General features: G+C 40.6%; 1 protein-coding gene across 1 annotated transcript in view; it reads right to left on the bottom strand.

Annotated features, from left to right (window-relative positions):
* The window catches only part of Muc19 (mucin 19, oligomeric), a 77,364-nt gene that overhangs the window by 8,983 nt on the left and 45,765 nt on the right, over positions 1-22,616 (bottom strand). Inside the window, 12 exon segments of the mRNA XM_031359571.1 lie at positions 191-238; positions 410-463; positions 1,077-1,110; positions 1,112-1,182; positions 1,185-1,205; positions 2,494-2,547; positions 2,631-2,684; positions 4,497-4,568; positions 6,504-6,530; positions 11,687-11,746; positions 19,656-19,751; positions 21,009-22,607. Coding sequence (XP_031215431.1) covers positions 191-238; positions 410-463; positions 1,077-1,110; positions 1,112-1,182; positions 1,185-1,205; positions 2,494-2,547; positions 2,631-2,684; positions 4,497-4,568; positions 6,504-6,530; positions 11,687-11,746; positions 19,656-19,751; positions 21,009-22,607 — 2,190 coding nt within the window.

Here is a 22,616-nt window from a genome sequence, read left to right as displayed (position 1 = left end):
AAATAATAATAATGATATCTGTACCTATAATAATACTCTTTGCCCCCACTAAAATGGTTACAACACGGCAATCATTGCGCTGTCTCTTACTGATGCTTTTGCTTTTTATGTATGCTACAGAACCCATCACGTTTTAAGTACAGAAAACACCAATAGACCATGAAGTAATTGGAGGTCTTCTCATACTGACCTGTTTTATTCTCAGTGTCTTGACTTTCTGCTGCTTTTGCAGTGGTTTCTAGGGCAAAGAAGATGACAATACAATGTTTTACTCACACTAATCATAATTCAGATCATGTCTCTGTGTGCTCAATTCAGCTACGGCAGATTCGTGGGCAAGGAGGACCCCGTGTGGAAGAGAGAAATTTCACAGGATTCATTTGATTCTTCCTGGATCTCTCCATATTACCTGGCTGGGATATGTTGGGGCTGGTTGAGACTCCAGGTGCTACCGAGGTGGAACCTACAAAGAGAAGGAGACACCGATGACTCCAGGATGAGAGCATCCCACATATCCTTCCATTGGGAACCTCAGACTGTCATGCATGGTAGCACAGCCAGGAACTGCAGAGCTGGGAGGGCTGAGATTGAACTGAAAGTCTGAGGCTAGTATATGATACATAGTTAGACCCTATTTCCAAACACCATGGAGCTCTCGGGCTGCTATGTCTTAAGAGTCAGGTGAAAGCCTTTGTGCTCAAAAGGCTTCCAAGCTGTGTGGTAAAAGGAAGTTTTCCTTCTTTCTGGCCCCCATTTTGGCCTGCTTCCTTCCCAGAAAACCTCACTTCAGCTCCTTAGGAATGAAGCCTCAGAGAGCTCGGAAGGGTGGTACAGCCAAGATTCATTTGTTGGTGCTCCGTTCCCAGATTGAAAAACCATAGCAATGTTTACCCACTCCAAAGAACAGAATGGATCTGAGCAAATTCACATTTCTTATCTTCAGTAAGGGACCCTTTTTATCCCATGTTTCTCTCATCTGCCATCTACTACAGTGATTGGCTGCTCTCATCTGTCATCTACTACAGACCTTGGAGGGCCACCAACCACCTTAAAGTCTCAAAACACAAGCCACTCACGAGTTGCTGTTCTAACTCCAGTGTATTCTCCAACTCTGTCTAAGAGTTGTAGCCTCTGAACAGAGATGGGGCAGAGCATGGGACATGGACATTTGGAAAGTGTGCAGCCTGTGATTTTACACACATTCCCTAGGAAAAGCCTCAGCCAATGCAGTTCAGAGACAAATTTCCCCAATTGTATTTGCGACTCATGTATGCAGGAACTCCCAGGGACTACATTGGCACCAGTAGTCACTCCTGTGGTGACTGAAGTCACAGAAAGATGGGTCTAACCTATCATGCTCTCAAGCCTAAAATTAGGATTTGAGTTTAGAATAAATGTATGGGTTTCTTGAGTCAATTTTCTTGCTTCTACTGATGCATTATTCATGAGTATTTGTTACACCATTTACTCTAAATATATAAAGGGCAGTTCATATGGAACGATGTGTGGTCATCCAGGCAATTTGTACTGAAAGATAGAGCTGGGGGAAAAAAATCCCCCAAATACACTACACTAGACAATGTAAAATGAAGGGCAGAGTCTTTAGCTGTCTAGCTGGACTCCAGCATCTGAAGTTCTGCCACTTCTCAAACAAGTTCTTGCCTCCAAGTGGATAGAGGAAAACAAAGAAGTTCAGAACCATGACTAGTAAAAGTTTGCTGTGCATTTGTGGCAACCCATTGCTGAACTCCTCCTGTTAAGTCGTTGGTTTCCCTATGTTGGGACCACCAGATGCAGAATATAGTCATGCAAGAGACCCATGGTATCTGACATAAAGTGGGAAGGAGTAATGATCAAAGTAAAGCTCTACTATCATCTTAAAATAGTGGTTCTCAGACTTCCTAATGCCCTGACACTCTAGTACAGTTCTTCATGTTATGGTGACCCCTTCAACCATAAAATTATTTCATTGCTACTTTATAACTATAGCATTGCTGCTGTTTTGAATCATAATATAAACATCTAACATGTAGGTTATCTGATATGTGATCCCTGTGAAAGGGTCGTTCAATCCCCAATGGGGTCAAGGCCTACAGGTTGAGAACCACTGTCCAAAGAGAAGAGCCGGCAATGGCACATCATCTGGTTTCTACTCGTGGAATCTACTAATAGTATGGGAAAATTTTTATTCATCTTGGCCTTCTGTTTACCTAGAACAGAACTCTCTGAGCTTGTATTCCCTCCAGCTGATGTAGTGATTCCTGAAATGACAAATGGAAAAAGAAAACTTATTGCACCTTCCACTCTACTTTCCAGAGAGCCACCTACGTGAGGACCCCCTAAAGCCTCAATTGACTCTAAGCCAAGTCTCAAATGGAGATGTGGTTGATCTTCCTGGGAGCTCCTGAAAGATCGCTTTCCTTATTACCGAGAAACAAAATGTAACTGTCATTTTTATCACCCTAAAGTCATACACCTGGCATTCATTCCCACCTGCATTGCCTCCTGGGACACTGGTTCCACTGACTCCTGTGGAAGTTGTGGCTTCTGAAGGAAACAGATGAAAGATGGGGATTTGGAAAGGCAATGTGTGACATCGCCACCTAGGTCGAACCGTGCACCCTCCTTACCTTGGCTGGGGTTTCCAGATTCCTGAGTCACGCTCGCAACTGCACTGGTGGAACCTGGGATAAGAAGGTGTGGGGTCAGCACGAAGGGTGTTCTTCCCCGATACAACCAAGGGATACAGCAAGAGCTTTCATTCAGGATTGTGCTCTGAGCAGCTCTGGGAGGTGCTATTCAAGAGTCTGCTTTGTCAACTTGGCAATTCTTTGAACATGTGCTTTCATTGGCCTTTCTGTTTCTGGATTAAGTTTTTTTTTTTTCCCCACATCCCAACTGTTTAATTCTTTCAGTAAATCTGTATTGCTGTTGCTTAGTCACAAGGATCATACCAAATTAAAGTAAGGCGTTTCCTGAGAAGCCTTTGTTGTAGGAGGCTTACGAGGTAAACCTAACAAACCTTCACCCTGAGGGCAGACTGTGACATGAGTATCATCTCTCAAGAAATAAAAACCTTTGCTTCCTTATTCAGAAATAAACTGATATCTGCGTCTTTGCGGTTTTAAGACAATCTAGAAGTTTCTACAGAACATATTTCTCCTTTGGTAAGTTTACACAAGAAATCTCCTGGTCTAGTCACTTTGGTGGAGTTTAGTCGTAGGAAAGTAGATTTTGGCCAGATCACCCATATAACTTTCAGGGAGTATATTCCATGATATTCTATTGATGGGTCACTGAAGCACAAACCTATGAAATGCTACTGTGTTTGAATGACACTTATTGACACCAAATGTTTTGCATCTGTTATAACTTTGTCCTGTGTTCCAATAGTTTGGACAAATATCAGAAATTAGAAATTTTGGGGGGTTTTAAGGAGTTTCTTGAAAGTGCACCTGACGCCTGTGATTGCTTCCACATTGGGGTCCTACTTTGTCCCAGAGTGGTGGTGGCTTTTGAAAGGGGTGAAGTTGAGATAGGTTGCTGGAAGTCACTCCCATGGAGGGAGACATTGAAGATGTCCTAGCAGTTATTATCACATTTGTGTGACTTCCAGGTCCAACCCCAGTGCTGGTTAATAAAATAACAACCTCAAATCATCACCCTGATTGATGTTACTCTCCCACACACCTGCCTAGATGAGAACCTGAGTGCGTGTCTTTCCAAGGTCCCCTCACAGCTTCCCAATGAGTTAAGAGTCACACATATGCCCAATGACCCACATCAACAAAGTGATCAGATAGTAATGCTCCCATCTGAAGCCCACCCTCGAAATTCCATCTACGGTGGGACAGAGAACAAGGTGGCTTTCTCTCAAGTTCAACTGTCACAGTTCCAATTGCCTGGCCTCTCGAGGCTACAGTAATGCCTATCATGGCATAAGAAACAAACAAAAGCAATTCTGACTGTGCCATGAACACGAGCCAGACCTTAATATCATTACTGTTCAGGGAAAAAAAATAATAAACTTCATATAAGCCAGGTGTGACGGCGCATGCCTGTAATACTGGCACTCTGGAGTCAGAGATCGAGGCAGGAGACTTGCTATGAGTTCTAGTACAGACTGATTTACATAATTAGTTCTAGGCACAATGAGATTTTGTCTCAAAAAAATTCAAACAAAATAAACAAGCCCCCCAACTTTTGTACAGGGTAGGATGCCTTCTAGGAGGCGAACTGTTTCTTCTTCCTCTAACACTTTAGCCGTGTGTGATGTCTGAGACAATTCTCGTGCCAACCGTACCAACAACCCATCTTTGGGATGGCTCTGAGACCAGTTGCTGCTGAAAGGGTTTTGCAGAATGTGTTCAGCTGAAAGGAAAATAGCTGAATGAAGCACTGCAAACTACTCTGCAGGAAAACATGCGTGCTACCAAGCAAGCACATCAGTCAAATTGTGAAGCCCACACCTCGCTGTGGGAACTTCCAGGCCTCACCTGCTGTGGTTGTGCTCCCACTGTGTGGTTGTGTGGTTGTGGGGCCACTATTGTTGGTTGAAGTTGTAGCCTCTAGAGGAGGAAAACGAAGGATGGTGAGGTTCAAGAATTTGGTCGGGGAAGGGAAGAATTGTGTTGATATATTATTAGAGTAGACAGTCTAACTACTTTATGAGCTTAGATATCTATTACCTCTTTTGAACGCATTTGTGTGGGAAGTCCTAGGTATAACTGTTGTTCCCTTAGAAGACCAGTGGAGCATTAGCAATATTAAAGAAGCTTTGCGGATCTGACCCATTAGAGGGCCTTCGGTCAAACTACTGCCTCTGAAGGAATGAACCATCTCACTCTTTGCTCCTTCCCATACATCACTGGGGTTCCCCCTTCCTAGAGTGCACTGAAAGTGAGAGCTGAGTTCTCCCTCACCTGATAAGACATGGGTGCCTGCTATGATGGATGTGTATAGAAATGAACCATCTCACATTTTGCTCCTTCCCATACATCACTGGAGTCCCCCCTTCCTAGAGTGCACTGAAAGTGAGAGCTGAGTTCTCCCTCGCCTGATAAGGCATAGGTGACTGCTATAATGGGTGTGTATAGAAATGAACCATCTCACTCTTTGCTCCTTCCCATGCATCACTGGGGCTACCCTTTCCTAGAGTTCACTGAAAGTGAGAGCTAAGTTCTCCCTCGCCTGATAAGGCATGGGTGCCTGCTATGATGTGCGTGTGAAGAAGAAATGGACTATCTTCCTGAACTGTATGCATCCATTACGTGCATACAATCAATTAAAGTGCTTTGATTTCAGTTGTTGAAAACAAAATTCCTTGACTCTGAAATTCTCAAACAACATTTAATCCATCTTGTCTGACTGCTGGTGCCTGAAACACAGAAGCCACTGGAATGACCACAGGGGCTTTCGTTGGTCTCTGGAAGACTTACTCTTCAGAAGTCTACAGATTCCTATCTAGACCCCTTTCTCTTGCACCTACAATAGTGCTGTATTCTCCACTGACTATTCCATTTCAAAGGCAATCAATGGGATTAGCTTCTCAACTTGAGGCCGTACTCCCAACAGGCTACAAAGGAGGGGCAGGTAGCTTTCTCTGTAAACACTTACTGCCCAGAAGTAGAATAACCTGGGTTAGTAGGTATGCTGAGACTTTCAAATATGAAGAACATATACATTATTAGTATTGCTTCGGGAAATACTTAGAAACTTTTCTATAGCAATGTTTCTAAGGCTTACTTATGTTATCTCTACTTCAGGATAAAGATCTCATGAATATTTTTATGTATGGGAAAAATCCTGCCAAACAATTGGCTCGCCCATTCTATTTCAATAGAGACTACTGGTTGATTCTTAAAAATATTAACTGACAAAATGTGATTTTTCCCTGAGATGCACAGTTGCTAAATATATATAGTATTCTGTAGGAAAACTACTTCTAGATATGTTGTCCTTGGAATGATCCAGATAGGTCAGAGGAATGTCAGCCAGTGCTCACATACACATCATGGGTTGCTCATCCCCAGCTGTCATGAATACAGTTCTAGCACTGCCCCTGATTTCTGGGAAAGTTGTAGCTCCTATGAAAATAGACAGAGAGGCGGTACGGAGTCTGGAGTATCTCAGGTAAGGGTAAAAAAAATTACTGGCAAACCATTTCAGCAGTGTGGCTGTGTGAAAGTCACTGTACATAGCCTGGTAATGGTGGTGGCGCATTGAGAGCCATCACTTTGCTTTTTATAGTAAAAGAGGTATCTTGTGTTGTTCACAGCCAGCTCTGTGTAAAGTCTGTTCTGACAGGGAATTAACACACTGTTTTATTTGGGAAGGGACAAGAAGAGGGAGGGGAGAAGCAAAGACACCAAAGTCTAACATGAATTCCATAATATGAAAGACTTCAATCAGATACAGACATTACCTTGCAATGTTCCCCGCTATAATTAAGACAACACCAGTTTTTTTTCTAAATGTGCATTTGTGATCTCATGTTGTCTTACCTGTTACTACAGGTTGTTTTGATGGCACTAAAATAAAAAAAAAAAAACAAAATATTTATAAGTATGCTAAATTAATTCCTAAAATTTTATTTATGTATTAGATTATGAAATTGAGTCCTGGTCCACTGCAAGAGCAGCAAATGACCTTAAGTACCAAGCCATCTCTCTAGCGTCTGTTGCTGCCACCATTGTTGCTGTTGTTGGTGGTGGTGGTATGTGTGTATGTGTGTATTTGTGTATGTTTGTATGTGTATGTGTGTATGTGCTGGGGTAGGGCATGGGTTCACATGTAGATTTCAGAGGACAGAAAACTTTGTCAGTTCTAATCTTTCAGCTTTACATGGGTTCTGGGAACCAAACTCAGTCTACATGTTTGTGTGGCAAGCACCTTCACTGCCTGAGACATCTTCTGGCTCAGAAATTAAATTTTTCTCTAGCACTGTGACTCTGGGTCCCTCTCTGAACTTGTAATGCACAATAACATTGAAAAGGGACTTTAGTAGCATTAAAAGCCACTAAATTGCTACATAGGCATTTGTGAACTTGATGTTAAGCTCAGTCAGAATGATATAAAAAGGCTACAAAATGGCTTATTAATAATACAGCAGTTATATTTTTGCTGACTAAAACTCTCTGAAGCTTGCTGCAGAATAATAGACAGAATTGTTTTTCTTATGTTAAAATTTTAAGCTCCTTTTTGTTACTTATGTCTTCAGTTTTCATTAGAAATGTATGACAAACTGCTCCTTCAAAGGCAAGCTTTTCTGCTGGATTATTAAAGATCACGGTGCATTATCCTCTAAAGACAAAGGTATTGCATTGAAAAGAAGAGACTTTGGAATTGGTAGAAATAGCAGTTCCACCACATGAATTGATACAACCAAAGTGACACCTAGTTAGATAATATCTTACATTGGTTTTCATGAGCAATGTGTAAAAATCGTAAACATTCTCATAAACAAATGAGATGAAGTCTTAAGCAAATAATTATATTCCTTGTTGGCAAATATATAATATGTCAAAATGCATTGGACAACCCCATTCACAGTGGTCCCTCCTGATTTAAATGTTGTACTAAGGACATGTGGGACCTGAAGTCAACCACAAAGCCAGGGGCAGTGATCTGGTTTTGAGGAAACACCACTACATCTGGGTGGGTGTCACTCATGTGCTCAGAACTTATGTGATGGCCCTGATTCCACTTGTCACTCAACAGATCCCAACAGACACTACTGGGATTCCCAAATAAAACCAGCAAAATGATGGTAATAACATGGGTAATTGTTGCCTGGGCCTCCTGATCTCTTGCTTCATTTGCACTACTATGAATTTGTGATTTTTCTTTAGTCCCAAGGGGAGATATCACTTTAATATGCTTACCTTTAAACACTAATATAACTGGATATATTTGATTAAGATTTATTTTTATTTCTATTATTCATGTGTGCATGCACATGCATGTATATTTGTGTATAAGGATCATACATGCCAGAAGACTGTTGGAGTCTTTATAAGATAGCAATACAGATATTTACGAGCCACTTGAAGTATGTTGTAGGATTCAAATTTTCATCTACATGGTAGAGCAACAAGTGCTCTTAACTCTTGAGATATCTCTCCAGCACTCTGGATATCTAAATATAAAAAAGCCAAATCCTTATTTCCTACTCTATAAAAATATCAGTTAAAATAGATTGGTTTTAGACTGGTTTAGATCACCAAGGGGCACACCACTGAAACTTGAAAACCACTAAAAACAAAAAACAAAAATGAAGAAAAAGCCTTATAATAAGGCATTAACAAGGATTTTTGACTCCAACATTTTAGTGAATGATAGACAGAACTAGTAAATAAGTTTGCATGTAATTAGAAATTATACACACAACAAAGAAAGCAATCAAATGAAGAAGCAGATTCAGAGTGGGAGACAGCCTTTGCCAGCTGCATATGACAGTGGATTTGTGTGTGTGTGTGTGTGTGTGTGTGTGTAAACCTTTGAATATTTAAAGAACTAAAAGTATATACCAACCCCTCCAAAATGATCTAACCAAGAAGTAGGTAAATTAAATAAACATATAGTTTTTAAAAAGGTAAATTATTAATGGTCGATAAATGTATGAAAACCTGTTCAACCTGTTCACTGTCATCATGGAAATTCAAGTCAAAACTACATTGAGATTGTATTTTGTTCCAGCCCAAATCGCTAGCTAACAGCATGAGAGCACATGGCAACAAAATGGGTGAGCATTGCAGGCACTGGACACATTCTGAAGTGAGGACTAGTACACGGTTGGTGGGAATTTCAAATTAGTCCTGTCACTAAGGGGACTAGTATTCCCCTCAAAACTGAAAACAGAGAAGACAAAGTAGCCTATCAGTAGACCTCCTCTTCTCTTTCTTTTTACCCAGTCTCAATTCCCCAGTCTCACCCCCACAGCTGTTGCAGAACAATGCTGATGGCCTTCCCCTACTCCCTGCTCCTATCTTCTATGGATCCCACAGATCATCTCCTTCTAACCTTCCTTTCTCTACTTGTTGTTTTGCCCGAGACACCAAGCCCAGTAATCATGCCATGTTAACCCAAGAACCCCTACTCCAAGGGCAATAGGTAGGCTGAGCAAGGTCCACACTGTCCTGTTGTTCTTAAAATCTATCCCTACCCCGACCCCTGCTAGTCTCATACCCATCTCTGTAGCAGGAAATATGCTGTGGTATCCCTTTCCTCTCTCACCCTATCCCCAAGGTATAACAGAGCCCTTCTCCAACGTTCCTTCCCCCAACTCATCCCAGCATCCCAGCCTTCTTCACTAGCAGTCAATCACTGTGAACACATCAACAGAGCAAGCCAAGAAAACAGACAACAGACAGCCATCATACTCTCTGAAAATCCAGGGAGGAAACAGAAACTGAGGAAGAAAATACCTACCCAACAAAGGAGAATCCAGAAATGAGCACCTACACGTATAAAGAACCCAAATCCATAAGACTAGATGCTAGCATTAGGACACAATCAACAACAAAGGCAATATGTTGTCATCAGAGCCCAGCTATTGTTCCACAGCAGAACCTGAACATTGCAACAGAGATGAAGCACAAGACTTTAAAACCAACTATATGATGACAGAGTTCCTTAAAGAGGAAATTAATAAATCCCTCATAGAAATCTAAGAAAATACAAAGAAACAGTTGAAGGAAACCATTAAAACTGTTCAAGACCTGAAAATGAAAATGAAAAGAGATTCAATAAAAAAATAAAAGCAGAGGGAATTCTGGAAATGAAACATTTAGGAATTCGAATAGGAACTACAGAGGAAAGATTCACCAACAGAATAGAAGATACAAAAGACATTGAAGATACAACAAAATAAATGGATACATTGGTCAAAGAAAATGGTAAATCTAAAAGCCTTCTGACACAAAACATACAGGATATCAGGTACAGTATAAAAAGACCAAACCTAGGAATAATAGAAATAAAGGAAGGAGAAGAATCCCAGCTCAAAGGTTCAGAAAATATTTCCAACAAATTCATAGAAGAAAAAATTTTAGCCTCAAGAAAAATTTCCTAACCTCAAGAAGGAGATACCTATAAAGGCACAAGAAACATATAGAACACAAAATACATTGGACTATAACAGTTCTCTTGCTATATAATAAAACACTAGACATATAGAACAAAGAAAGAATATTAAAAGTTGCAGAGGAAAAAGACTAAGACAAAAAAAAAAAAGTAGAACTATTAGAATTATACCAGAATTCTCAAATTGTAGACTCTAAAAGCCAGAAGGACTTAGACAGATGTCCTGTAGACTCTAAGAAACCACAGATGCCAGCCCAGATTATTATACCAAACAAAATTTTCAATCACCATAGACCAAGGAAACAAGACATTGTGTGATAAAGTCAAATTAAACAGTACCTATCTTCAAATCCAGTCCTACACATGCCTTTCCATTTTTCTTTAGTTCTTGGAGCAAGCGCTCTTATTTGACACATAGAATGAAAGTAGTTCCCAATACAGTTAAAATTTCACAGGATAGAAGTGAGGTTAAGGCAAGTTAATATGTACAAGATATTTGTGCATTTTATACTTCATGGACTTTTCACAGTTACCATTTTTGTTTTTGTTTTTGTGTGTGTGTGGATTTAGATGACTCACAAATGCTTTTTTTCAAATGTTAATATTCTATGGTTTTATTCTGTCAATTAAGTTCTATTTACTATTTCTAGTAAAATTCAAGATAAGTGAACACTAGTCTACCAGTTACATCTTTAAAAGAAAGTCTCTATCTCCTAAAAACCATTGACCTATCAATTAATTTATATTTTAATCTATTTCTTTAATGCTAGACACAAGAGTATTGTACAACGCAAGAACTTTGTAGTAAAAGGTAATAATTCCTCTTGCATGGTTTGTATATTTCTCATTGAAAGGGTCCTTATTTCTCTAATAAAAATTGGAATAGCAAGTTCTCGATAAACATAATATTTTCAAAATTGGGTTGGTTGTTTGGGTAATTTCTAATTGGAGTATTTGCAAAGTTCTTGCTATATCAAATTTTGATCTAAGGTCTCCAATTTCTACCAGTTAGTCTTTTAAATAGTAATAGATTTTAAATAGTAATAGCTTCAATTGCAGCTTCACCCAATGCTGAAGTAGTTGCCATCTCTGCTGTCTCAGTTAAGGCCAGTTGGAAAACAAAAAGCTGCTGCTTATACACTGCTGCTATAATACAAATGTGATACAAGGAAAGTCCACAGTGAAACTAACATACTCATTTTATAAGTTTTAAATTTACCTCAATCATTCTCTTTTAGTGGGATCTTTAAAAATACTCTCAGATTTGGTATAAATACCTGAGCTCTTTCTTTGTGTTGGTCACTGTTGGGACACCTTGATATGCTGTGCCCACCTACTGGGGGTTCCTAACTGATGGCCTCAATACCAGAAGCTCTGGCTACATTGTTTTGTCCCTTAGTAGACTCCCATAGAATTGTCTGTCCTACCTGAACAACACTCAAACAGAGCTGGGATTATATCAACTTCTAAGATTTCTGGGAAATGAAGGCAAATACTAACTATTCTTTTATGTTCCCTTCTATGCTTCCCCCTTTCCAAATACTCCAACGCCTTTGCTTGTGATTATTTGATCCTTTACTGAATCCCAATGCAAACTCACTACCTGGCATACTGGTGGTTCTTCCTGTTGTTACATTTGATTTGGCTAGGATTCCAGTCGGCCCTAGTAAAAGAAGAAAGAGAATACAAAAGTAATATAATCGGTATCCTAATGACATTTTCGTGGCCACTTTTGCCACATACAGCACATTTCCTTTTGTTTAAAGTGAAGTACAACAGTCATTCCTAACTTCACCCAGCCACCGGGTCCTCATCCAATTTCCGACTGTATTCTCGGCTCCAGGATGGTGTGTGATAATAATTTTTAATCATCAACAATTAGCCTTAGCCCTTCATATATCTAAGAGTCACTAGCTTAGCCTATTAAAATGAAAATTCCCCATTTCCTAGTAGAAACTCCCAAGGTTATTTGAAACATGGAAAACCTGGGGTTTGGGCTATAAATAGACTCTTGGGTTCCTTTTTAGCTTTCAGGACAATGGTGGTGGGGATAAAAGGGTAAGCTGTCACTGCAAACAATTTAATGGAACAGCAAGAGAATTCATAGAGCTCCTATTCTCTTTCTCCTATGATGGCTTCTGTAGTCCCATCTGCACACATGACGATATAATCCCAAACCTCAAACGGCATACACACATACACACACACACCTCTCTCTTTAAAATAAGGCTATAGATTATGTTCAGGCATTGCTTCTGCCTTTTCAATGACCAGATCTGGAAACATATCTTTAAATTAGCTTTCCCTCCTTCCTTCGCAACAGATTTCACCCTTCCTGTCCTCTTTAACTGAAGACAAGCTTTGGTTGATCTGCTTCTGTTAAAGAACAACTTCAGCAGAAGCAGCGTCTGCACAGGTCATCGGGTGCTGCATCATGGAACAGTAATGTATGGCTTCTGGGACAAAGGGTAAATGACTGCAGTTCTGTTCTGTTTGGCAGGCCTCTGTGGGGGTGTCTCATGGTGAGTACCCACCCGCCAGGCACAAAGCACCACCTGTTTCTTTTCTAACCTGTCAACACTGCTGCGGTCAAACTCTTGGATTTCTGCCAATCCAAGAAGTGAGAAATGACATTTCAGTCTAGTTTGAATTTTCACGTTGGAGGTATGTGAATTTGGTCATCTATTTCAAATTCCACACTTCTAATCCACACTTCCCCCCTATCCCAGCTTACTATTAACTCTTAAAGTGTTGAATGGAAGACTGATGTTGCCTGTCATTTGTCTTCCTGTCTGTAGTCAGGGAGCATGCCTGGTGATTCTGCACTGAGATTCTGAGTTTATTATGACTGAGGAGTCTGCATGATTTTAAAGAAAAAATCATTCGTATGTCCTGTGGTAGTTGTTCTTTGTTTGTGAGACAATGGTAATTAAATACCCATTTTAGGCTCTCTGGGGATAACAGTTGTTTCTGTTTCTCTTAGATCAATTACTAGTATGAATTTTATTACTGATACTCCTAACCTTCAGAATGCCTTTACTTAATTAATAGAAATTACTGGGCATTTTTTTTTCTTGAAGGCTCATTTTTCACCCTTAGCAAACTTACCTTCTTTTTATTTTGTTCATGAACTCTTAATAATTCATTTGGCCACTTACTTCCTGTTGCCTAGCAACATTCATCTTGTTTATTTCTACCTGTTATATATCAACATATTTTTCTTTCACTTTTGATATTATACCATTTCTCCATCCCCTTTCCTCCCTTCAAGCATTCCCATATAGCCCTCCTTGCCCTCTTTCAAATCAATGATATCTCTTTTCTGTTAGTTGTTGTCACACGTATTTCTAAATACTAGCCTAAATATGCAGCATTTACACATCACTCTCCTCCTCTACTCCAGTCCCTTCTAGTTTCAGAGCCTTGGTTCAGAATGTCTGTGCCTCTTCGTCGCTTACCTGGATCTTCCTGCACACCTGGTGCCTTGAGTTATTTTATGGTTTTAGCTGCTTCCTACAGAGCAGATGTTCAAGCTATACTTAAGTGGGTGCAAGCTCTGGCTTGCATTTCCATCCATTTTGTGCATTATAGATGCTGCTTTGGTGCTGGCAGATCTAATGTGAACCTGGTATTCCTCCTTCTTTCCTCTAATCCCTTTCCTCTCCTTTCCCCTCCCTCTACATTTCTCAATCCACCTCTCTCACTTCCTTACACTCCCCCTCCACTTTTTTCCCTTCGTCTTTTTTCTTCCACCTCTCACTTCCTTCTTCCCTCCCCCCCTCAATTATTTAGTCCCCAGATGTCTTCTAACTTACAGAGGTGACTATTATAATGACTTCTTCCAACTGTAAGCTGAGTTCTTTCCTTGTGTACATTTAAGGGCTTTGTTTTTAAAGAATGTTTTCCTCTGACTTACACAAAGACAGTAGATCCTTGTTCACTGATATTTTTCTCACACACATTTGCATAATATATATGTTGACCGTGTTTATCTGTTTCCCATGATAACTGCATCCTTCCATAATCCATTTTGTCTTTGTAGTGTCTGAAAAGATGAGCCTATTGGCTTAGACTTGTAACGAGAAGTCTCAGAGAAGAGAACTATATTGAGTTTGAGGCCAGCCTGGGATACTCAGTCAGTCCTGGGCTGTCTCACCTATGTGAGATGAGACACTGAAAAAATTAAATTAAAAATTATCAGTAATGTTTGAGTGGAAGGAATCTTCTCACTCAGTTCCACCCCTTCTCCAAATCACTTTTCTGTATTTTTACTCTTTTTTATTCCTTGTTAGGCAACTTGGTTTTTGGCCTTCATGCTTGAGATAAGTTTTAATTTTCTCCAATTTGCTTCCTTGCTTTTTATAAATTGTGATTTGTTAATTCTGCTATTCATGTATTTTCTTCTGTGTTTTCAAATCCATATATCACATCTCTTTATATCATTATTTTTACTTAAAATATCTGCTAATGTTTCATGACTGTAATTTTTTAGAACTTGCTTGCTATTGCTGAAAATTTTAACTTATGCACAGGAAAAACTAGACAAAATTATGCACAGGTATTGGGGTTTTCTTTCTCCTTTATCTGGATTGTTTTTTTTTTTTTTCCGGTTTGGTGGTATAGCAGCAAGAGATCTCTGCAGTAGCACATGAGCTTCTTCTGTACGCCCCACGTTTCTCAGACCAAGGGCTCCCTCTTATGTTCTTATGGAAAAGGGATATTTTACAAGTGGGTCCTTTCCTTTGTCTGACTTCTGATTGTTAACTGCTACCTTACATTAATACAACCTTGACTTTACATGCTGCATTATTTCCTTTGATACCCAGGCTGCATAGGGATTCCTCCACATATCTTACTTGTTTCTTTCCCTCCCCCTTGGTAAGTTTGATATTTCCCCTAGCTACTCAATGATCCTTCGATGCATGCTCTAACCTTCATTCTTTCAACTTCATGAATGTTTTCACTTTCTAGTCTCCGATCTTCTCCAGTAATTTTCTTCCAAGAAGGAACTGTTTCCTTCTGGACCTTAGTTCTACCTGAAGGAGAAATATGTTCTGCCACTGATGGGATCTTCCCATCTGTTCCTCTTTTGACATTCTTGCTGACATCTCACCTCTACTGTGAGAAATCTCCATCCTGTTTTCTGGACAGATCCTTCTCAGATTATGGAATCTTCACTGCTTTTTTTCCATGTATAGATTATTTTTCCCTCTTTATGGCTGACAGAAATACCTGTATATTCTACTTTAAGTATCTACCAATGTTTTATCTTTGTTAAAACAAAACTCCCACAGTGCCTTGAGCCTTTTGGCTGCTGTTCTGTGAGCACAGGTGCACATTCAGATCTTGTCATTTAATTACTCTGTGATTTTGATAAAAGTATTTCTGGTATAAGGAAAATTTAGTCAGCTAATTGAATATTGAAACAGAAATACAATACCCATGATACAAGATAAGAAAAGTTCTCCATAGATTCATGAATAAACACTATATCTACATGTATTGTTTCCAAAAGTGAATTTAGTGGGACCTGCTTTTAACAAATGATTCTGTTGGGGCCTCTCACTCGAGAACTTCTATTGGTTATACTGGAATCATGAATGCAATGAATTGTATCTACTTGGCTGTGCAGTCCTTTAATAGAGTGGTGTGCATCTTACCCTGTCTTAATATTTACCTAACAGAATCATGTTTATTCTTTTATACCTTTGCTAAAATAGATTCTACGTTTAGAGACTACTTCCAATTATGCTTTTCCAATAGCTAATATATATATGTACATATATATACACATATATTTTTTTTCTTGTTCTCTGAAATTGAACATAGCCCTAGAATTACATTGACATTTTCTTATGGCCTGAGACATTAATTAAGGTATACAGATCAGCCTTGCCATATACTGATAATACAGTGTCAGGGTGATTCTGATGTTAAAGTCCTATTCCCCAATTGGTTCTTGATCTATCAGTAATGATGCCATGGGCCAATTGCTGGGCAGAATGATAGGCGGGACTTCCGGGTCCCAGCAGGAGCTAACAGACACAGGAGAGGAAAGGAGTGCTCACCAAGCTTCAGAGGGAGAAAAGCCAACCAGCCATGTGAGATCTTGGGCAGAGCAGCCACAGTCTGCTTTTCCAGGCAGTAAGCTGGAGTGTTGAGCATCTGAAGTTGAGGGCAGACTGTGAGTGTTGAGCTAAAACTATTGGGAAGGGCACACTACTGGCAGAAGATTAATATTGCTCAGCAATTGAGCCATAAGGCAGCTTAAAATTGAGCAGAAGTGTGTGTCTGTGTTTTTCATCCACAGATCCAATATTCTCTGGGTGGTGTCTGGTAGCACGGCCCATTTCCAGAGTATTAAGACAGGGTAGCAAAAGCTACACAGAATAATACAGTCTCCTCAAAATAGAATGAATCTATTCTTTTTAAAGTCCAACTAATTGTAGCCCTTATGTAAAAGTGAGTTCTCCTCAGCACATACACAAGGGACTGTTAATCCCACTACAGAGACATCTGGACGTCCATGTAACATTGCTGTTTCACAATAGTGAAGGGAAGGAGTCAACCTAGATGTCTGTCAACAGAAGAGTTGATAATAAAACTATGGTAAATTGGAAAACAGAATTTTCTTCAGCTATAATGATAAATGAGATTATGGAATATACCTAAACATGGGTATAAAGAATGGGACTCAGTCTGCATGTAGTTCCAGAACTAGCAGAGAAAATTACAAGCCACCAAGGAAAGGTGACACCTGTATAAATAAGAACAAACCAACACTCCAGTTGTTGCATGGAACATACATATAATTTTTAAAAGTTCCTTTTTTAGGTAAAATTTAAGGTTAACTGGTATTCTGGTATGTGTGTGTGCGTTATATTGTTATGATAAATTTTCCTTAACCATGAAAATTTGAGTCTCAGCTGAGCTCACAATGAACCAACATCAAAGGGAGGCTTGAGCTTGTGCCTGGCCTGTGAGCTCTGAGGCAGGTGAAAATGTGGAAACTTGTGGTGGCCATGATGCTAGGTCCAGTGGCCCTTCCCTAGACTCTGCTGCTAGACCTGACCAGCATGGGATAGAGAGAGCACATGCCATGCACACACAGGACAGCACAGCACTGTGATGCCATTGGAGGGGACATTTTAAGAAAATAGAAAACAAAAAAATCGAACATTGCTAGACATCTCTATGTCACTCTACATTTCTGATTGACTTTCAATGGCTGGATAATTATCAGGGGAACCAGTGGGCTTCTGATGGAAGACTTTTTCCTGCACAGCCACAGGCTCTGAAACACTGCTCCTCACTGGAGTTGACTGCAGGCAGGGTCATCTCATCAGTTGGGGCTCTGGTTCCTTTCAAAATGAAAAATACATGTGTTCCCTGATCTTTTATCAAAGGACAAGACATTATGTTCTCCTCTGCCTCCAAAATATGTTTCATAAATTTACTTGTACTTTTTCCTTTGAGGTTTCATCTTTCCATAAGTAAGTAATAACAATTTCCTATGATCCTTAGAATCCCCAAGTCCTTGTTTCTCTTCAAGCTCAATCACTTACTATCAACTTCTTTAATGTTGATATATCTGAAGTTACTAGTTTATAACCTATGGTCCTTGTAGGAACTCACTGTGAAGTTTTAAACTGTCTTTATTTCTGGGCCCTTCTTCTAAGAGTATAGATTTTATGTGTCTGTTAAAACCTTCAGTAGGCCCACTGAAGTCATTTCTAACTTCTACAAACCATGACCACTAGCATACTCGGGTTTAGTACCTTCTTCATCATAAAGAATAGGTGCAGTAGGAGTTTCTGTTTCATTTGACAAAGAAGTAGTATTTTTTTAATGTCTTAGTCACAAGACAATTCATCCCATTTAAAATTTTCTTCTAAGGCAGATAATATGACATTTTATATTTATCATACATGGTTTAGTGACTTGCCCCTGGAGTATGAGATAACAGATGCAATCCAGAACTGAACTTAAGTCACCTCACCCCCAGAGTCTACATTGTCTCTTATGCTTCTCAAATGAGCTGTGGGAAGGCACCAATTTGAAAATGCCCCATTCTGTACAGACTTTGAATAAAATTTCACACACACACAAAAAAAAGAATCCAGACATAAACATGATAAAACTAAGATCATAGTAAAATGTCAAGACTTTGTCATTGAATAAGACGTCCGATCCTGGCTTAAGATTGTCATGTTTGTGAATGGTTGTTCTTAAATGGAAGCTAAATGCTTCTTATGACATCTTAGACAATCAAAAAGACTTCTGAGAGCTAGGCTTTAAACAGCCTTGTTGAGAAGTATTCTGCATGCCTTGCAGTCAGAAGACATGGCTGACTGACTTCACTGTGTCATCCTGGTACTTCTGGTTTACAGTTCCACAAAAAGAACCTCAACCTTTGTCACCCTACATTTCAGTCAGTTTAGTTATCCAATTAATGTAACTTTGTCCCCTACACTTCAGTCAGTTTAGTTATCCAGCTAACATAACTTTGTCCCCCTACACTTCAGTCAGTTTAGTTATCCAGCTAAAGTGGCTCAGCTTCTTAATTTTCCTGCACTGTAGATATTATTTGTTTCTCCCTAGTAATTTTAATGGAAACATAACTTATTCAAAAAAAATAATAAAAATAATAAAAAAATAAAAATTTCAAAAGAAAAAAAAACTGTGAATGTTAACTCAAGAAATTTGCTAAGAGCAGAGAAATAACTGGTAGCTTTCTTGAGAAAATTCCCAAGTCCAATCCTCAATGATGAAAGGGGGCAGGCAAAGAGAGGAAACACAGGAGAGATGGAAGAAAGGATCAAAAAAAGACGAGAGGGGGTGTAGACATTTCTAAGCAAAAATAAGTATAGGAAAATAAAATCAGGTCATGGACTACTTGACATTACCAGAAAGAGCAGTCCACGGCTTATACTGAGGCTAGACAGTGAAACTCCTACTCATCTAAGACAACCAAACTCTGAAGACTTAGAAGTAGGACAGAAACGTGCTGACTCTGCAGTTTCCTGTTTGGAGTGATGTGAACGGAAGTATGGTCAAGTTGGAAGACTATAAGAAATGAATCCCAAACTGATCTAGTAATTACCAAAATGCCTCACTAACACACAAGCCTCAGACATATTTTTCCTTTGAGGTTGCACAGGCAGACATATTATCCTAAGAAGTTCCCAGAAAATACTGATGCTCTAGGTCCACAAAACATATAGTGTTTTGGGTGTTTTCTCAATCCTGTGGAAAAATTCATGTGCTGCCTTCATCCTCCACTCCTGAAGAGGTCCTGTTCTACCTAATGCTCTAATACTGTTAGAGGCCCCAGAGGCTGGTCTTCCCTTGCTAGCTCCTGAGCTGGTTCCTGCAGATCCCCCTGTTGAACATGACAGTGCTGTTGATCCTAGTGAACAAGAACACTGGATTCGAATACACTGCTTCTTTCCAGGGAATTCTGGGAAATGCAATTAAACTTCCAATGATCAACCTTCTTCACGTTCACAACAGCCTTCATGTTTTCCTGGTTAGGCTCATTTAACACATAGAGAGAAAATGTTTGGAATTACCTGAGATTGCTGGGCTGGTAGCTCCAGGACCTTGTTCCCTGGCTGTGCTGGTGTTTGCTTGAGTAGGCATTGGCATAGTAGGACCTCCTTCACCTACTAATAAAAATAAAGTGGGGAGGGGAGAATTGAAAATGGCCTAGACACAAAAAAGCATTCTTAGCATTTAGATCTAATCTAACTGTACTTATTGTTCTTGGAACTGTCATAGGGACATACTCGAGGTCACTGAATGTGTTAAGGACACATCATCAAGTGAAACTCAAGTGTATAGCTCCTGCTACAAACTTAAACCCATGTGCCACTGACACATATAATATTGGGAAGCAGTCATAGTCTGAGTTGAAATTGTGGTCAAAGTAAATAGAAATGAAAAAACTTAAAAGAAACCTTATATCAAACAAAACTTTAAAAAAAAAAAAAAAAACAGAGAGCATAATAGATGTCTGTGTCAGCTAGGCATTGTCCTGAGAGCTTGAGCTCCGTTTCAGGTCTTAGAACATCACTCCTGTAAGAAGCACTGTAGGACCACTCTCAGGTGAGGACAAATCATCTCCCCTCATCACCACTGCGGTGCCTAGGGAACAAAAAGCATGAGGGACTGACTTGTTTAAAGCCCCCAAAACGATGTCAGAATTTAGGAAATGTGGGTTCAGGAAGCTGGAATTATAGGGGAAGGAACAGAGTGGTTCTCAGGAAGAGACACTGGTGAAAGACTCAGGCCAGCCCAATGGAAGATTCCCTTCTGGAGTAGAAATAGACTTTTGCACCTGTGTGAGCTGCCATTTACCCCCTCCTACAAACATTCCAAAGTCATAGGCTATCACTAAAACAGGGCTTGAGAGCCAACTTCAAAGAATAAAATCACTACATTGTGAGGATAAAAGAATCCTGAATTCTACCCAAGGCTACCACAGCTTAAGCCTAGGGAACAGGCAATGCTTGCCCTGAACAACACACAGTGTAAACGAGTAGAGGAGGAGAGATAGGGGAAAGGGGGCAAAACTGGTGCACACCAGAACTTTAGACACGACTGCATTAACTTTTAAGGAGATTGGGGAAATATATTTTAAATTTTAGCTTCTGTGGGTATGCCCAAGAAATTCCAACTGAGAATGATGAAGATTATTTAAAAAAAATTCTCACCTACTTAGGGTAAAAATTTGCTTTTGATATACCTTTCAGAAGGGAGAGAAACAATGTGAATGTATCAAGATATTAAAGAAAAAGTAGAAAAAAATTAAAAAACAAAGCAAAATAACTTAAGTATGATGGTACCTAAAAATATTAACTAGAGAACACATCTAAAAAGAGTTCCACTCCATAAATTAAAAATTACCATATAAAATGATGTACCTATTTTAGTGGGTGATTGACTTGAAAAGCTGGATATTGATGATGATGTTCTAATTGGATGTCCAGATATGGAAACAAAAGACGAGGTTGAAATAGGCACTGTAATGAGGCCATGAGTGCCAGATATAGAACTACTAGAAGCTGAGGTTAGAGATGGACCTGATGTGGTGCCAGATGTCTCAGTTGGGGAGGCAGCAAGAGACAATTTTGAGCTTGTAGCAGAGCCTATTGTGGTAGCAGGTCTTGTAGACACAACTGGGGAGGAAGGAGCCGAAGTGTCATGAGAGGCTACACTGGTAGTGCCTGCTTCTGCAGTCATGGAGACTGCATTGGCTGAGGGGCTAGCAGGTTCTGATGGGGTACTACCAGACTGCCCAGATGTGGAGATGGGAGCTGAAGTTGCATTGGAGAGTGCATTCAGGCCACTTGTCCCAGCTGTGGAGGTGGCAGGAGGAGCAGAGGGTCCACTAGAACCTACTGGGGTGGTGGTGGCAGCTCTCCCAGATGTGGAACTAACAAAAGCTGGGGTTACAACTGGGGCTAACGTGGTGCCAGATGTCTCAGGTGTTGAGGCAGCAGAAGCTGTTCTTGAGCTTGCAAAAGGGCCCACTGTGGTGGCAGAGCTTGTAGGTGCAGCGGTGGAGGAAGGAGCTGAGGTTTCATTCGAGGCTGCCTTGCTGGTGCCTTCACTCACAGTAGTGGAGGCTGCATAAGTTGAGGGGCTAGCAGATCCTGATGGGGTACTTCCAGGCTGTCCAGATGTGGAGACAGTAGCTGAAGTTGCATTGGAGAGTGGATTCAGGCCACTGGTGCCAGCTGTGGAGGTGGCAGCAGGAGCAGAGCTTCTAGCTGGCAATGTTGTGCTACCCTGTCCCCCAGAGGTGGAGACAGCAGGACCTGGGCTTGCACTAGAACTTGGTGAGCTGCCTGTTCTTCCGGGTGTGGAAGCAGAAGCTGAAGGTGCATTCGAGGCAGCTGTGGTGGTGCCTTCACTTACAGCTGTGGAGGAGGCAGCAGCAGCAGAGGTTCCAGCAGAAGCCAATGGGGTGGTGGTCGCAGCTCTCCCAGATGTAGAGCTAATAGAAGCTGGAGTCACAGATGGGCCTGAGGTGGTTCCAGCTGTCTCAGATTTGGAGGTACCTTGAGCTGAGCTTGAGCTTGCAGCAGGGCCTACTGTGGTGGCAGAAGTTGTAGGTGCAACTGTGTAAGCAGGAGGTGAGCTTTCATTAGAGGTTGCCCTAGTGGTACCTGCTCTCTCAGTAGTGGAGGCTGCATTGAGTGAGGTGCTAGCAGGCTCTGATGGGGTCATAATAGGCTGTCCAGCTGTGGAGACAGGAGCTGAAGTCGCATTAGAGACTCCTCTAAGCCCACTTGACTCAGCCGTGGATGCAGGAGGCGTGGAACTTCTAGAAGTTCCCTCTGTGCTTCCAGGTCCCCCAGAGGTGGAAACAGCAGGGCCAGGACTTGCACTAGAGCCTGTGGGGCTGCCTGCTACTCCAGATGTGGACTGAGGAGGAGAAGTTCCACTCGAGGCAGCTGCGCTGGTGCCTTCTCTGAGAGTTGTGGAGGAGGCAGCAGGAGCAGAGGTCCCAGCAGAACCTACTGGGC

Source organism: Mastomys coucha, unplaced genomic scaffold (assembly GCF_008632895.1).
Source record: "Mastomys coucha isolate ucsf_1 unplaced genomic scaffold, UCSF_Mcou_1 pScaffold11, whole genome shotgun sequence".
In the NCBI taxonomy this organism is placed as follows: domain Eukaryota; kingdom Metazoa; phylum Chordata; class Mammalia; order Rodentia; family Muridae; genus Mastomys; species Mastomys coucha.
This window is presented reverse-complemented; position numbering and strand designations above follow the sequence as displayed.